We start from the raw sequence: 18,162 nt of genomic DNA, 5'->3' as shown, positions 1-18,162 counted from the left end.
TTAGTAAAATTATGGGTTTATTATTATTGTTACGCCTAACCACAACCTTCCGCTTCCAAATCTCATTTTCTTCACCCACATTCCCTAAAATATTTATTCAAACACAAAGATGTTCAAAGTTTGGGCTTCTGATTGGCTACAGATTGATATTCTCTAACCTATTTGGCACTGACCTCCTAACAAACCTGCAAAGAAGAAAAACACGTAGAGAGGAGAAAAATGTAGACAGGAGAAATCTGTGTCCGTAACAGGGAAAGAAGACACCTACTAATTTAGTCTTCCTGCATAATTCGTGTTGTAGCACTTCTATGCAATTTTAAATACATTTTTAGAGCAGGGAGATGATTTTAATGCAGGGAGATACAGTTGAGAAATGACCTCTGATTCTGCGGGGAAAAATTCCTACTTATAATTTACTTAATTGATTGTATTTGCATCTCTAGATGCAAATACATTAGGGCTATTAATTTTATTTTTCATCACAGCTTTTTTTTTTTTTGTTGTCGTTTCTCCATTATTGCTGACTGCTTGCAAGTTGTTTTTCCAGGAGTATAAAGGCTACAGATATTGCTCTCCAAACCATATTGTGAAAGCTAAGAACAAGAAAACAGTAACAGAGGCAGTGGAGATCTTGAGACGCTGGTCTGAACTCCTTCAGGTCCTAGGAAATAAAATTAGTTTTGCCCTATTCCTACCCTTTCCTTCTGGACTGGTCAGAAGGACCTCAGACTACCTTCCAAGCGGGTGTTCAGAAGCTATAAGACACAATAAATCAAAACACAACCAACCCCTGACAGTATAGGGCCCCCCATCCAACAGAGGAAAACAACAATGATAAAATCTTGTCTTTTAAATACTGTAAATTTTCTGTGCTAGCAACCTTTGAATCGATGGAAAGAAAAAGGAAACCTTCTACAATAAAACTGAGGTACAGGAGCTGTTATGAACATTGTCTCTGACAAATCATCTCATGGTTTAGATGGTGTGATAACAGAGTGCTCAATTAGGACTAAATACGGCTTTTCAGAACAGCTGGGATGAACTCAGGTTTAGGCAGAGCTTTCCATCACATAGAAACCACTGTCAGGTGCTGGGGTCACTGAAACTGAACTGGCTGCACATGCTTACAACTGTTCTTCGATCACAGGAAACTTCTTCTAGTAAGTGCTTCCTCATACCTGTCCATTATTAGTAGAAAGGTGTGACTGAAGGGAGAAAGTTAGAGAAAAATATGAAGCAAAACCCAAAGACACCTTATCTGTCCCTCTCACCCCTACTGAACTGCTGGAAAACTTCTGCCGTTGACGTGGGAAGTTTCAAGACAAAATCAGAGCATTCAACAGTAGCATCTGCAAATGGGTCTTGCACACTTAGGAAAATCAGGTTACTCAAAAAAAGCATGTGGTATGAAGTTCCCTGAAAATCGAGCAAATCTGAGTGAGCCTGCACTGCAGCATATGCTGCCTGCCCCCTTTTTCACCCAAAATATGGGAAGAGGAATGGTTTTTCTTTGTAACACCAGTAGAAACCACCACAAAAAACACTCCAGAAGAGTTAAACTTGACTTAGCGTTTTAATCTCAGAAATCAATAGTCTTATTTGCCAGTAATATTACAGAAAATTATTACTTTGCCCAAACAAGCATCCATACACTTTTTTTTTCCACTGGAAAACTAGAAACTTTTCTCTGATTTCCTACCAGGGAGATTAGAGTTGTGGAGGTCTTACAGAGGAAGAGGATGGCTTCCTGTGTGTCACCAAACACACCCACAAAGCCCCACGCAAACACAGACACACAGGCCCCCTACACAGAAGGTGGAGAGGCAGGATCTGCCGTGCTCCATCAGACACTGGCACATCGCCCACCGTCTCCTGTCTAAAGCTATCAGAAAACAAGAGTAACTACAAGAACCACTGGAAACAAGTCCCTGTTCAGTCTCGCACCTGACCTCAGTTTCAAAATCAATTTTTCATCAATACTGAAGAGAAGAATGAACACTGCAGCCTTCAGGTGCTCATTATTTAAAAGTGCTTCAGAGCACTTAAAAATTAATAAATAAAAATCCAAAGAGAGTTCAAGTGGGGAAGACTCTGCCCATCACTTCTTTTTTCCTGCCTTCCATTAATGAGGTGCTGCTGTGTGAACGTAACACCCGAAGAATCAGTTCCAGCTGTATTTTAACTAAGAATATTTGCAACTCATAATAAATATCTACAGGATGCCATGAAGCTACCTGCTAATTTCTTATCTAATATATCTTTCTCTCCAGCTTCTCATACATTGCTATTGCTGCTGAGGTCAACATCTCCATAGTTCTCAAAACTAAATCACTAAACATGCTGACAGTGTAAATTAAGGGCTAAATAAAAATACCAGTGAGAGAGAGAGAGAGGGAAGTGTTTCAGGAGAGGTGCAGAAGTAAAGAAAAGTAAATCATTGGCTTACATAATACGATATAAAACATGTGTAGCAACTCATCTACGTTCACCCTGAGCAGAATTACAGGACAAGGGGAGATTCAATTAGACTGAAAAGCAATCAGTCCAGATCCACAACCATCTGATTTCATCAGATTAAAAAAAAAAAGACACAGAATAATTACCAGCTAAGTGGACTAAGTAGAAATTTCCTGTACAGTTATTACGTATCTTTACATTATCATTAAATATCTCTTTGGTGGAGTCAAGATGCATTGTATTTTCCTCTGAATTACATAGTCCTGACCCCTCAGGAGACCAGGACGTTGCCCTGGGATGTATTGCCTCTCTTGTTATGTGGAAGCACTGCTCCTACATTACTGAAGTAGGATGTACAACTTCGAGGGGCAGTGACAAAATGCGGTGGTAAAAATGCAAATACCAGTGTTTTAAAGCTAACACATATCTTATTGCGAGCTGAGCCAGAAACTTTTCATTACCACAGTTTTTTTATATTCAATGCATTTAAGTAAAATCATAGCCCATTTCAGAACTGTATCCGCACTAAAAGGAAGTTTACTAGAGAGGACGTCAAGCTTCCTATCCACATCTGCTGCAATAAATGCTTCCCAGTAAGTCATCTCTTGGGTATACCACAGTATTTATGTGCAAAATTGATCTGATAACAAGGAAACTGTACATTTACACTTTTAATAATATTTTTCATCATTCCCTGTTCCTCTTCACAATTTAACTGTTCACATTTCCCTTTCCATCTCAGAATTTTTGATGGTAAAATCTTCATGTTAAGATTTGTTTCTACAAAAACAGTGTATTTTGTTTCCCAGAACCTGAAATTTGGGCACAACGCAGCTGTGATTTCCAAGCCCGCCTGAAGAACATCTTATTTCATTATTCTACCTGAAACTAAGTTGAAGTAGTGAGCAGATTCCTCTTACCTGTTTGTGAGCATGATCATAAGAGTTAATGTGATTGTCAAACTCCTGGTGTTTATAGTACTGCTTGTCACAGAGTTCACAGTAGAAGTTGGCTTTAAGATCTTCCAGAGCTTTTGCTATCGTGTTTTTCTTTTCAGCATAATCCTGGAGGGGGGCGGGAAAAAGTAATTTTAGTTTTGCCTTTGATGCTGTGAATGGATTTTGTGCTCTGCAGTTAATCACATTTGTAAACATTTACACACCTCTGTAACTAAAAGCCTTCACATATTTGCTGTGTTACACTGCACATATTTACCGTATCTGCTGCGAGGCTGAAGATTTGCACACTGCAATTTGCTATACAGTTGCCAGCTCCCCTTAGGGGCTCTGTCAGAGGCTAGAAGGATTTCCCCAGGTTCCATCTAAATACAAATATTTATCACGCTGAAGGCTATTTTCCAGTTAATTTCAGTCCAAGATCTGCTAGGTAATACACCCAAGCAGAATAAGCACGAAGATACAAACTGCAATAATGTAGTTATCAGGTTTTTACAAGAAAGTACGTTTACTAAAAAGAAAACAAAATTAAAGAAACCCTACTGGGTCCTTCTTGGATGCATGTACACGTGAAAACATGAGGAACATTTTCATAGCTGAGATGTAACGAGTATCTGCCATAGCTTTGATATTTGTCACCCAGTATTAGGACAGACCCACATCTCCCTTTACCATACATTAGCAAAAGCATTATAAATAACCTCGCTTATCATTTATGAGCAAATTATAAACAAGTAATGTTTATTAATTTCCTAAATACATTGATGATAACATGGCCTGTTCGGAAAGAGCATGGAAATGGTCTGTCATCTCAAATTAGTTTAATACCAGTTAAACATTGAACATGTATAACTCCAGTGCAGTGACTCCTGCTTTTGACAAGTGTGTCTGGGATAGAATCACACCCTGAAATCCCAAATGCAGCAACTATTTTTTAAGAAAACACAGCCCTTTGATTTGTTTCACAAAATTTCATTGCTGTGAGCTCTTTGGAACTGACCCTAAATTCCCCTTGGTTTTGTCTTCTTCCTTCTTTGGTTAGATTAACATGAAAGATGATCACGTAATCAGAACACCCAAAACTGAGTTAATTTGGGGAAAAAATTCCCTATTGGCTAACAGTTTTCACAGCTTAGGACTTGTATACCTCCAATATATTTTCGAGAGTTTAAAATGGAAAATTTATGTTTATCAGATTATAATATTTTCATAACAATGATGCTTATTTAAAAAAAGAGAGGAATTGTCCTTCAATTAGAATTATATTCACAAAGTACTTATTTAAAATAGTACTTTAAATATAATTCAGCATGATCAAAGTGCTAGTCAACACCATTGATTCATACTCAAACTGAGGTACTCCCTCACCAAAACTTTGTCCATTAAAGGAGTTGCAAAACTCCCTTCAGAGTGGTGTTTTGGATACTGGCTGACACACGAGGAATTCACACACTTCTCAAGCGATGTTTCAGAAAAATCTGTTTCATTTAAAACCAAAGTGAATTAGCATTTTATTTCAAGAAACAGCAGTCTTTTACAGTTTGAAATACATTTATGCTGTATGGAAACCTAGGTGGAAACTCTGCACTTAGTATCAACTAGTAAGGAACTACAGGTTTTGAAGCACTTCGATTATCACCAAGATGCCTATGTTTAGGAGAGCAGTGGAGACAGCATGTAGAGCCCCTGAGGAGATATACTCCCCTGAAACACTTTAAAAGTCATTCTCATAGTCTACAAAGGGATGCCACCTAATTTTGCTTTCTTAAAACGCCAAAAAGAAAATTCTGGATTTGTGGGAATTATCAGAACTCTGAAATATTAGATAAGGCATCTCTGAAGGATGAGCACATGTGATGTATTCTAAGAGAAGAACACTGAATTGAATAATAATTTTTCTTTATATAAAGATCTCACACCACGTTGTTGATTAACCCTCAAGCAAAATATTGCAAGACTTACTAATGTAGCGTAATACCTTGAATAAAGTTACGTAACTTCATTGGTGTTCCTCTCGACATAAAGCACCAGTTTTGAAACAATAGACTTATTATACAGCAGGATCTAATCTGAATGCAATTATATTTGACATGCCAATGGAGCAGAGACCCCATAAACAACTTTTACTGCAACATAATAAAATCTCATCATGATCTTGGGGTTTCTACTACTAAATTCCTTCAGCTAGGGCTCTTTCGGGTGTAGGGTTAATTTTACATTACAATATTACATCACAGTTTCAGAAACAGTAAAGAACGTCATCACATCATCTAAATTAGATGCAAGTAAGTGAATGGAATATAATAATGGAGTTGAATCACGCATGGGGGAGAGGAAAACCAGGACTTTTAAATGACAAGAGCCAAAAGCATTTGACCTTAGGAACATATAAATCGCTGTATTGGAGCAGGTCAACCTTTTGAACCTGTGTGAGATTTTATTCCGTACAACGAAGGAAAGTAACTCTTAACTAAGGACAACTCCCTTTGCTTTGCAGCTGCATTCTGCTAGTTTCAGTTGTTGCATATTGGGAAAAGGTCATAAACACCCACTTTTCTATTCCCTTTGACTGGGTCATTCATAATGACAAACACTCTGTTTCTCAGTTACTGCTCTCTGGTAGTTTCTTCATGTTGGCCTCTAAGACCACCAGATGACACTTATCAATTTTATTTTAATCTGGTGGGAAAAGATATCGCATCACCTCTCCAGATATCTTCGGCTTATTGTGTTGCACATATACGCACAAAAAAAAAGCCCTTAATGAAACTTAAGAATACAGGCTGCGGGTTCTCTGCCTGCTAGGCTACTGCTATTGATTTCACAAGGCATACTACCTTGGAAGAGGGGGCTTTCACTCGCTCTATCAATTTTGATGAGGGATAACTGCCCAAAAACTGACAGTACAAAAATTACAGTCCCTGGACCTTGATAGTACTGAGCAATGGGTTGCAGACAGAAATGACCTGGAAACTTACTGGAGAGAAATATTCCTGGAGTAAAGTAGCAGCCAAAAAACTCACTTAAACTGGTTAAATATGATCAAGCCTAGTCTCAATTTCATCAAGATTTGCAAACCGCCCTGGAAGTTTTAAAAGAACTTTGAATTATGATTCAGCGTGGTAATGAAACTCAGAACTGAGTGTCGCTTAGTTTCATTATTTTTTTCCTGAAAGGCTTGTTATCTGAAAGCCTACAGCTATAGCTCACTGTAGCTATTTTTCATAATTTATATGAAAGATCTCTAATAAGTGATCACATCTATCAGCTGGCTTTATTTCTCTAAATCTGTGTTCTCCATCCTCCAAAGCCCTAAGCTGGGGCAAATGCTACTGCAAATGTCTAATAAACTGGATTAAAAGCGGGCTTCATCCACAGAGGCTACCTGACACTGACTAGACTCGACTTTCTGCTCCTCTTATACAAGAGAAAAAGAAGGAACGCTACAGAAACACTGAACACTTTACATAGATAACTCTGGAGAGTTGACTGGATGCCTCAATCTAACGGATATTTTTATGGAGTGCACTTCAGGCTCATACTTCTGCTGTGTGCAGAAAGGTCAGCTAGGAAAAAAAAGTAAGAATGTGAAATTATAATCCAGCATATACTCCATGGTGATTGTCAGTGTGAGTATTCTTGCTTTACAATGAATGTGAGCTCCTTTTATTGCAGTAAGCTATTCTGCATTTACTGTAGACTTAAGAGGGTCAGGCCTGCAGTCACTGCAAAGTAAAATGTATTAGAGAAATAAACCCTTTCTTCAGGATAATTTACTGGTACGGTCATCCCAGAGAGGATTAGACCGCTCTGGTCTGATCCTCTGGATTAGACCACATTAGACCTGACAGATGTTCCAGCGTAACCTTGTTTCACAAAAAATATTTAAAGCATTTTTTTCTGTACCAATAATTAAAAAAAAAAAAGGCAAAATTGTAATTTGAACATTGTCAAAAACCTCCAGCTAATACTCTTGATTTGGCAAAATTACTCTATGTAGTAGCTGTATTTATATGAAAGAATCTGCCTAAAAATATGCTGTTTCCAAAAAAAAAACCAAAAAAGAAAAACAAATCAAGGGAAAAACCAGCCATAGCTTAAAAGCACACTTCCCTATAGCCAATTAACTGTGATACCCATGGACATAATTAACAATGGATTCCTTCATTTCTGGTATATTTACTAGGTATTATAAAGACAATATGAAGAAGCAGAGTTCACTGAATAAAATGTACAATTTACTAACATCTCCTTTGCTACCAATCTTGGTATTATTTGGTACATATTTTTATTAGTCTCTTCCCATATCATGCTTCTTCATGTAAGCAGTTTATACATCATCCACTGATGCACTTGAAGGAATAAATAAAAAATAGAATACATTAATAATATTAATGCAGTCTAGTACCAAATCTAATTATTTATAAGGTTCCTGTCCTTATCAAGGCAGCGAGACCAAAGCAAAAGGCAATTAGATGCACTGATCAAATTACTCATCGATCTTAACAAATTCATTTCCAAGCAGTGTCGAGTGAGTTTCAGTTTCATACCGACTTTACAAGGAGACTGGCTGGGAAAATAAATACCAAGAATCTTGTCAGATCTTTATGATTACCTTACCTGAAACTTTCCCATTAGCTGTGAGATGTGATATCACCCTAAAACTCGTAAGGCCACAAACACCAGATGCTATTTCCTTGATTTCTTGCTCCCTTCTGACATTCTCCTTTCAGGCAAAGGAATGACCCCACTGCTTTACTGCGCTGGGTGAGGATGGGGCCCAAGGAAGAAGTGGTACCCTGAAGACCCATCCATTAATTGAACATCAGAGGCTGAACAAACCCCACCCTACCTTTATTTTCTGTTCAAGATTACCTGCAGACAACCTGCTCCAACCAAAACACTTATTACATACAAGAGAACTAATCAGTATTCTGCTATGTGCGCACTTGGAAATGTTATTGAAGTCATGCAAATAATTATACAACTGGTTTTCTCAGCTTCCGAATAAACACAGACAGTATTTCACGTTTAGGTAAACACCCTAGCATTCAGATAACACAGTGAAATTAGAAGGAAATAGCAAAATTTATTCTAATTAGTGCTGTCTGCTTCCTAACGCTGTCCTCATTTTTTGAAACATCAAATTTGTTAACCATACCCCTCCTAATGCAAACAGCTGAATTCCGCACGCCCTGCGCTAAAGGGAGCGAGACGGATGGGAACAGGGACGAAGCTGGACTCCGTGGAGAGCAAAGCAATGCAGAACAGTGTCCTGCAATGGTAAAATTGAATTAACTTGAAAGGAGGCCTATGATGAGCCAGCAATTTGTTATGATTTGTCTGTCTCATTAACTTATTTAAAGCACTTATACTGTATAATGACTTTTAATGGGGACTCATAAAATCACTCAATTGGGGTTTTTTTGCCATTAAAACTAACCGTTGTGCATAGATCTGTAGAATTATTTATTTATTCTAGTGCTTCAAAACCTACTTCCAGGCAGAGCATGCACTTACAAGGTGAGAGTGCTGGCCACAAATTTTTGCTTGGATACTAGTATTAAGACGGAGCTCTTCACCAGTGCTTATGAGAAAGCACAAATCTAGTTACAATGGAGAGAAATTTATCCACCCCATCTCCACCACTCACCTTTTGAAGTCTATACAAGGCGAAACTGAAGAAGGCTTTGCTGTAGAAAAGAGAGAAGGTTTAACTCTAGATAGTATCTTCTTCACTGAATGTTCATCACTGTTTAATGATAAGCAAGGGAAGAAAGAGCCTGGAATTAATCTCCTTTACTCATCTACATTAAATAGTCCAGTCACACACTTTGATTAGAGCAGCATTTTGATTTAAAAACGTCCTGGGGTTGACTTCTGGCATTTTCATCTTCTTACAGCAGGTATGTAGACATCTAAAGATTTTCATAGCTAGTTAATGTAATTTCATCGACAGGTAAGTGTCTAATGTAATTAGACTCTTCAGGAAAATCAAGCTTTTCTATTTGATCCTTCCAGCGACGCACTAAACTAAATGAAGTGCCTTTTAACCCTGCAGAACTGGCAGCCCTGGAGATGCTCAAGGGGTTCCTCTTGAGCACGAAACCGAGCACTGGAACAGATGTTGGTGTTTATGCCTGGCAGCCCTCAATCCAAGGGGTACGACCACGTCTTGCAGAAGGCGTTTCAGGACCCAAGGAAAGGCAAAGGACAGGGTGAGGGTGAGTTGTTCATTTATATCACCTCAGGTTAGCTGACTGCCACTTGACTGGCTGTTATTAATTTGTATTAAAAAGCTGCTCTAGAGCTCTTCAAACTTCGATTTGTAGGTGAAGTTAGTTTTTGGTCTAGTAAAAACTGCCAGTAAAGTCGGCCGGGGCACTGGGGAAACAGAAAATTGGACCCCATCTTATTGAGCAAGTGATTGATCTATGGGACAACTTACACATGAAAATCTGCATACCTGTGTTTTCAGGATGAGAGTTCTTGGTGATTATCGAGTTCAGTTCTCCTAGCTTTGGCTGCTGTGCTTGACTGTAATAAATCTTTTTCTGGAAGATTCTTATCATGATCCTCTATAGCGATATTTTTTTGCGCCAAATTTCCAAAACACTATTTTTCCTGTATTTTCTCTTTTCTCCTTCTGCTTATATTTTTAAAAGATTTTTTTTTTAAAGAAAGCCAAAGGGAATATAATAATCTTTGAATCGAAATAAAGATGTTTCTGTCCCATTTTGTTCCTCTCAAGAACACAACTTCTCCATGACCGGTTAAAACTACAACCTGTTCTACTTTCAAACAAATCTAAAACTTTATTATTTAAATATAAATCAACGTCTCAAAAATGTGAGCACTACGTTTGCCCTACTGAGGACGTTTCACACCATATTTTAAGTTCAATACGTCCACTAGCAAACAGCCAATGTGTTTGCTAGGAGCAGCGCGCTGCTCAACTGCGCGTGGTGCGGGTGAAGTAAGTGCTCCTGGAAATCCCCCCAGCAGGCTCAGTGATTTTTCTTTACAGACCCTTTTACTATGACCTTCCAGACCATTAAACCTTTTTATGCAAATTTACTGTATTTTATAGCTCCAGGGACCCATCACGACCAGCCTTACATTATGTGCTTTGAAGTTACGTGCCACGAGCACTTAAATACCCAGACATTGAGAAGAGACCTTAAAAATGGGCCAGGTCTGAAACACTCCAGGCAGGTTTGTGTGCCTGCCCAACAGCTTCTGGACGCAGAGAGGAAACAATTCCAGCTGCAAGCCAGAAGGACAGTCTATTCTGATATATAGCTCGTGGTCTGTATCAGCTTATCCCCCTGGAAAGACATAGCTCCTACACAGACATTTGGTTATTAAATGGCACACATCCCACAGGGCTGGACCAATGTACTTTTAATTTTACTTAAAAAAAACCACCACCACAACAACAACCCTCCCAAGCCACTAGGAATTACTCTCCTGAGCTCCTTTAGTTGCCTAATTATGAACCTGTACGAGCTTAAGATTTGCATTATGATGCAATATGATGCAGTAAATATTTGCTTTCCTAAAGTTAATCCTAAAATTAATCTGCCACAGTCAGAAAAAGACTTGATCTGAACACAAAAAAAAAAAAAAGTGAAAAAAATTGCATCATTTCTTTGGGCATCTTGAAATAATGCAAATAAATCCTTCTACTCACAAGCCCACAGAAAAAGTTTGTCCTAACAGGAAATGGAATTAAGTTTAAATTTGCCATAGAGAAAACTCCTTGAAAAAAACCTTCTAAAAATTCCTCATTTTGGGTTGATTGAAAAATACTTCTCACAAGCAGTAATCCAGTGTGATGAAGATGCTCAGTCTGAGTGAAAAGACAGCAACAGCACCGAGACAAGAGAAACGAGGCTGTAAGAACAGTGCTTTGCCAACACACAGACTGGTGTTGAAGGTCTTGTTCTTTCATTTCTGAGATTGTTTTGGAAGGTGCCAGCCAAAGGATGAGAAGAGCCCTGCAGGAGCCCTGATCTACCTTGGCGGATCTACGCTAGCTAAATTATGAGTGACCTTACTGCAGTCTCAAACTCAGATATAGCATCTTTGAGATGAGACGGGGTCTGGTCTTTGTTCTCACTGAAAAAGATAACAAAAAAATGTTGCAAACTTCTGAATGACCTTGGGTTTGGGAAAAAAAAAGGGAAAAAAAAAAGAAAATAAAGAAAGGAGATTGGAGTAAGCGTAGTTGCTGCTGAAGCAGCAGTTTATATACTAAATACATTAACCAACCACCCATGGCAAATGTTTTTTCCAATGACTTTTAATGAGGTTTTCTTAGTTTTTTATTTGTGAGAGAAACAAATGGCAGATGGAGCATTTATAATGCTATGACCCTCACATATACGAAAAGTTATTCGAATAGATGCAACTCATGAGAATCGTTACTTTATGCGAATGATAATACTTAAGTTTTGAAGACTTTAGGCCACAAAGCTGGATCGTTGACACTCAATAATTTCAATAAACGGTAAAGACAACAGAAGCTTAATAAAAACACCACTTAAGGCTCATAAGTGCATAAATGCCTGATTTTAACTCCATCTCCTGGCCAAAGGGGAGGACAAAAGATTTCGTTTGATTTGACACTTTTCACCCTTGTGTTGGAAAATGGGGAGAAAATGAAGGGCTGATACAGCCATGTGTCAAGATATACTGTTGGGCAAATCCTTCAGAATTGAGAGCATCAGATTCAGAAAAGGCACGAAAAAGGATTTTTATTGATCTCTTCTCTGTCTAATTACCCAGGCAAGTGTTCAGTAACAGCCAGCCCTGCAACGAGGATAGCCAAACGCAAATGTGCTACGTCCATTATCTGCACATGAGCTGATGGAAAATACCTACAAATGACTGGCCATTACCACCAATGACATTTCCAAGGAGTCTCTTAAAACAGCATCAGGACTGCGGCCGTGCTCTGTATTGCTTTGCTGCCAGCAGCGCTGTGTGAGTGACACCTTTCGCTGCGAGATGAATGCACAAAGATGAAGCGTTTACCTGACAGTGCCCATAATCATCAACTGCATTTAAAGAGATGCAGAGAAAACGAGCCACGTCCACAAAATAGTCAAAGCTTCCTCAGAAATATCATACTTAAACCCACACGTTAGCAGAAATGATACAGTTAGACTGATCCTTAGTCATACTATTCCATTTTTCTCCATTTTCTGTCCTGTTTCCTGCATAGCAAATTGTCAAAAATCCCCGAAGTTGAGCAAAAGTGCAGAGAATGACATGTTGTCACGCTGTCAGGTAAAGAAATAGGTTTTTAAATACATTTTCAACATACGCTCACAAAAGCTCAGGACCAGACTAGAGACTGAGATGTGACTGAAGTTCGAAGGACTATTTCTGCCACTCTGTCACACACTGCAGAGCCACTATCAGAGAGGGAGATGCTAAACCACAAACCCTGTGTGAGCAGCGCTAATACACCTGTCTCGACTTTTCCTAATAACAGGGACAGTGCAAAACCCACTCGGCCCAGTTTGAAACTCTGGCACAAGAAGTATTCCATGTATCTTACTGACCGTTTCTGTTTGAGCAGTGCCTATAGGTTCCCGTTGCTTTAGGGACTCTGAACAGATTATAAAAGACAATTTTAGAGTCCCCAGAAGTTGAAGCGGTACCTTATAGCTACCTCCTCCTCAATAGCAAGGGTTTGCCTCTATGCTTAGTTACTCCTCCTTGGCGCCAGCACACTTGTTTGCAGGAACATGCATTTATTTAGACCAGCAAGATGATTTAGGTCAAAAATACTTCTTCAGGGGAAAAAAAAAAACGCACAACGTTTAATTAAAACCTGAATCAGTTCACATATCCAGTTAAGTGTTCAGCTCCATCACCACCACGCCAGAACAAACAACAGGATGGTTGCATGACATCTGGAACAAGTGAGAGAGCTGACCAAGACCAACCAACTCTATTACAGGGGGAATCAAAGCTAACAGCAAAAGCACAAAGTCCAGAAAAAATTAGTGCAACAACTAAAACTAAAAACAAAGCCTCTTAGCGTTGTATGCTCTGTCTGATAAGCATGCACTTTTAGGTTTCTATAAAACTATGGATCCAAAGATCTTTATTTAGTCTTCACAAAGAAGTTGCTACAGGGTTGTAAACTGCTCACCAATTACAGACGCAGGACGACCTTGAGGCTCAAGGATCCTCCCATACAACTAGAAAAAAAGACTGTAAGGGAGCAATAATGACACAGCACACTAGATAGAAACATATATTGAGGAGATGGCAGCACTAGAGTTGAACTCGAGGCATTCAGTAAAAGAAACGGATTTCTTGCATACAAGTGCTGATTTGTTTTTCAAAGGCTTCATATTCTTGGATTATTCAATTCTTTCTTAGTCCTAAGCCATCCCTGTCCAGCCAAAAGTTTTCCCTTTTTAGTTGAAAGGAACTCCAGCTGCCTTGAAGATACAAATAGCAGACGAATGCCCCACGCCACGGAAACTGCTGGATGCACAACAGGCTTTTCCAGCAGGAATCACTGGCGAAACATATGCAAAATTAGCATTTCTGAGCCCACTAATCGTTTTTGTTAAAAAGCAACAGTATCTGCAATATTGCTGATATGAGTCAGATGAACAGGGTTCCAGCTTATCTACAGTGAATGGTAAATGAAAAAAATTTAATATTGCAGTAATACTTATAAAAAAACCTAAAACTGACATTCTGGATACAGAGCTTAGGCAAGGCCTACTTAAAAAACTGATCCTTAACTATCAGTGAGCAGAGAAAAAGATATACATATTCCCAAACCTTAAAAGTCTTTGGATCTTGGACTTTCTTCTTCAATAAAATAGAGCTCAGCCAGCAACTGCAGCAGCGGCCTGATTTCCTCTGGGCCTGAGTTTCAAGTGCGGACCTGATACCAGATGGTTTCGTGAAAGTAGGCCTCAGAGTAGGCCCTAAAGGCCTGCTCTGTGTAACCTTTAGACACCAATTTTTCTTTCAGTAATTTTCCTTTCAGCTAAAATAACTGCACTTTCTGAAGTTAACTGCATGTCTCGCAGACAGTGTCTGCTTCTGGGACTGATAACACTTAAAGTTATAGTTATCACTGGCTCTTGCTTGTGCTTATTCCTAGAGAATCCAAGGCCTCTGTTAAATTCCTCACTAATTACAAAAAAGGGCCAAAGATAAACAAGACTGCGAACATCATCTTTGTAGCATCTTACCTGACCCGATTCACAGCTCTGGTGCCAGGAGAAGAGATAAATCCTGCAGGAACCAGAACAGGATCTTTCCTCGGAGCCACCTGCACGTGCCAACAGAAAGGCCTTGACTGCGCTTGCGCAGGAGCGGGGTCACACAGCGGACAGCGTAACTATGGGGGGGTTACGGCCACCAGAGACCACCCCAGACCCCTTCCCCAGTTTAACATGCAGTTACATATACATAAGGTTTCTTGGAATAGGCAGGCTTTTCTCAGGAATTGTATCAATATTCATTTTTATAATGTATATAACAAGGGTGCTTTTGTGCCTCAGTGGGCGTGGTTGAAGGAGAGATCCCCCCTGCACCCGGCGCTGCAATAAACCAATGTCGGCTTTCTAAACTATCGTTTGAGTTAGAGAGTTTTCTTGGTTACTATTTGCCGGCAACCGATCCTCCAACATTTATGAACAATATCCTCACGCTGTGGTCTTTTCCTCTTCCACCACATCCTCCATCACTGTAAACCACATTTCCTGAAAGAAAAATTGGTTCTGTCTAAAGGTTACACAGAGCAGGCCTTTTAGGGCCTACTTTGAGGCCTACTTTCACAAAACTGTTTTACTGAAAGAAAAATTTGAGATCTTTGCTTCTCTGTTAAGTCAGACTCAAATGTGTTTTCCATTTCAGGTATGCACACACGTACGTTAACACGTACACGTACAGACCGTGGCAGCATAAACTTAGTTTTGGAAGCCAGACTTAAAATATGCTACCTAATAGCTAAAGTGATCTACTGTCTTGCTGAACTTCCTGTAGTAACAGAAATGGATTTGGGAAACTTATCAGGCCAGGCTCAATTTTACAAAGAAAAATCCCCAAGGGATATGACCCATAAACACCAGTGAAGTTAGGTAAAACCAGGGTTAGAAAAAAAAGTCAGCACAGTGGAGAGCCTCAGGCTGAAGTCTAAACTCAAGGTGGTTTTAATCCTGACTCTACTAGAAAGAAGTGTCGGGACCGTCTTTTCTGCCAAATGCTGTGGGGGGAAAAAAAAAAAACAAAAAAAAAGGAGCACAAAAGTGGTAGGAGCTGGAGGTGGTAACGCTGGTACCAGCACACCTAGTGCTCTGCTCCCCCATGAATACTCAGCCCTTTGCTGCCTCTCATAGCAAAGGCACGGACAGCTCTTTTGGATCAATATTCCTCTGGGATTTTAAAATACATTCATATGGCACAGGTTTATCACACAGAAAAAATGACATGCTAATGTCTTGTGTCTTAAAATTGTGCTAAACAGTTACAAGGAATTTTCCTATTTATTATTACATATTTATTATATGCCTTCTGGGCATCCAGTGAAAAATAATTATTTCTGAATTCCATCATAAGGTAAAATACTTCAAGATGATTAAGTTAAAGTCTTTTAACCGCTCCAGACAAGCAATTTATTTCTTCCAAACAGGGTGGAAGGGTACTCGACAGAGGATGCTCATGTTGAAGTTTTGTGTCGAGACGCTGCCAGGAGGTGTTAAATGAAGACAAAGCACTTAGGTTTTTTTCTTCCAATTTCATCCACAACAATGCAGATTAAGCTTTTATATATGAATATTTTTAATGGCTTACTTAATATTAAGCATTATTTTATCGAAGATCTTGGTATATTTTTATCCCTTTGCATGTTGTAAACTTTACAAGCCAAGGTTTAAAATTATATTATTAAATATACACATATGTATACACATATACATGCATAAAAATAAAGTAGGTGGCAACTGCATTTAGCATCATTACCCTTGTTTTTATAAACAGCTTTTCAATCAGTTTTATCTAGAGGAGCACATTAAATCAAGTAATGACGATGTCCCTGCGTACAATAAAACTGTACTGATAGCAAAGGAGCTCAGTCAGCTCTCGTAATATGAGTCAGCAATTGTTCTGTGATCTCTTTAATTTGGTACACGCTAAATCCTCTTAAGAGCGCCCGCTGGAATCCAAAAGGTCAGGCAGGAAAGTGGCAGAAAATCAATACTGACAGCTTCTGTCACCCTCCACAATCTATAGAGCTCTTTCTAAGCTAAATTGCTTCTTTCTAATCTTTCTAATATTTGGCTGCTTGAGTCTTGCTTATGTAACATTAAAAAAAAAAAAGAAAGAAAGAAAAAAAGAAATAATTACTTTCCTGAAGAGAAAGTTGTTACTTTTAACACTAAAAATCAGAACAAAGCTGGTTCTTGGTTGGGGTTTGTGCAGACACTGTTGAGATCAAAGTTGCATTTTCACATAGAGACTGTCCACACAAAATGACAGATTAATACCAGTTTGGCCTATTTGAATTTCTTATAGCTCTTTAAAAAGTACAGTTCCTCTATTTACATGCTTACAAGGGTTAGTACCAAAATGCACTGAAATAAAAATGCCAGAAGGCTTTACAGATCAAGCTTTAAAAATGGTTTTCTTGCCTACTGTATTTTTAATTATGAATAAATACCAGCACTAATAATCAATACATGCAACATGGAGGAAGACATTAATTTTTCAAGAAAGGGATTTTAATATGAAGCAAAGAAAAGGTCATTCTAATCTAAATGAGATTAAAAGTAAAATAAATTAAACATCCCTTTAACTTTGATATGAGAATTAACAGGTGCTGCAGCTGTTAGCAATCTTCTCTTATTAAAAGAAAAGCCTTAACAATGGTAATAAGAGAAAAAAATAGATTTTAGCAGACAAGGAATGACAATTTGTGTCCCCGAAAAGAAAATCGAAAATACATAGAAAAGCTCAGCAGTATCCTGGTTTTATTGAGTCTTTCCTTGAGAATCTTGAGTCATGCCTGTTGATTATATTATTTTTTTTTGGCATCCTGTATTTGTGAGGTTTTTTTAAACACTTTTTCAGGATTGTGCTCCTCTCACATTAAAATTGGGTTTTACAACTCGGTAATCACAAGCAAGTGATGAAAGTAGAAAAGTTGCGATGGTGGCCATCACTTTGGATTTTTAAAATAATTCTGTTAAATGTTTTCAAACAAGCTACTGAAATATTGAGTTTTGTTTTTATTAAAGGAAAACGTTTCTTTAGCCAACTCAATGGATACAGCATCTATCTGCACAGAAACGTAGCCTTCAGCAACTGCAATTAGCAGAAATGAAGACCAAACCTACAATACCAACATCTCATCGCATATAACAGACCCCCTCTCACGCCCAGGACCAACGATGCTCCCTGGTACTAGCTCCAGCCAACTAACCACCAACTAACCACCAACTAACCAGCTGTAGCTCCTGGCCTCCAGGTCACCCCCAAACCACCTGCTGACCAACAGCCTTTCCAACAGGAATGGAAGGTGAGATTCCCAGCTGATATAAAGCACACAAAGCCCCATAACACAGCACAACATGGACAGGTTATGTATTTTCCCTGGCTGACTTCCTTTATCAAATATGCAAAACTGTCACAAGACTCGAGAGTCACCAAATCTGACACCTTAAGAGGTTAGCATTGATGGCGTATACACATATATACACGTAGGCTA

The 18,162-nt window shown here is 38.8% G+C and overlaps 1 protein-coding gene across 1 annotated transcript in view; it reads right to left on the bottom strand.

The window, feature by feature from the left end:
- Nucleotides 1-18,162, bottom strand: part of ZNF804A (zinc finger protein 804A) — a 146,666-nt gene that overhangs the window by 29,044 nt on the left and 99,460 nt on the right. Inside the window, exon 2 of the mRNA XM_068408218.1 lies at nt 3,378-3,521. Coding sequence (XP_068264319.1) covers nt 3,378-3,521 — 144 coding nt within the window. The remainder of the gene's footprint in view (nt 1-3,377; nt 3,522-18,162) is intronic.

The sequence above is a fragment of the Nyctibius grandis genome, chromosome 9 (assembly GCF_013368605.1).
Source record: "Nyctibius grandis isolate bNycGra1 chromosome 9, bNycGra1.pri, whole genome shotgun sequence".
Lineage (NCBI taxonomy): Eukaryota > Metazoa > Chordata > Aves > Nyctibiiformes > Nyctibiidae > Nyctibius > Nyctibius grandis.
Note: the sequence above shows the minus strand (reverse complement) of the source record. Positions and strands in the feature narration are given on the sequence as shown.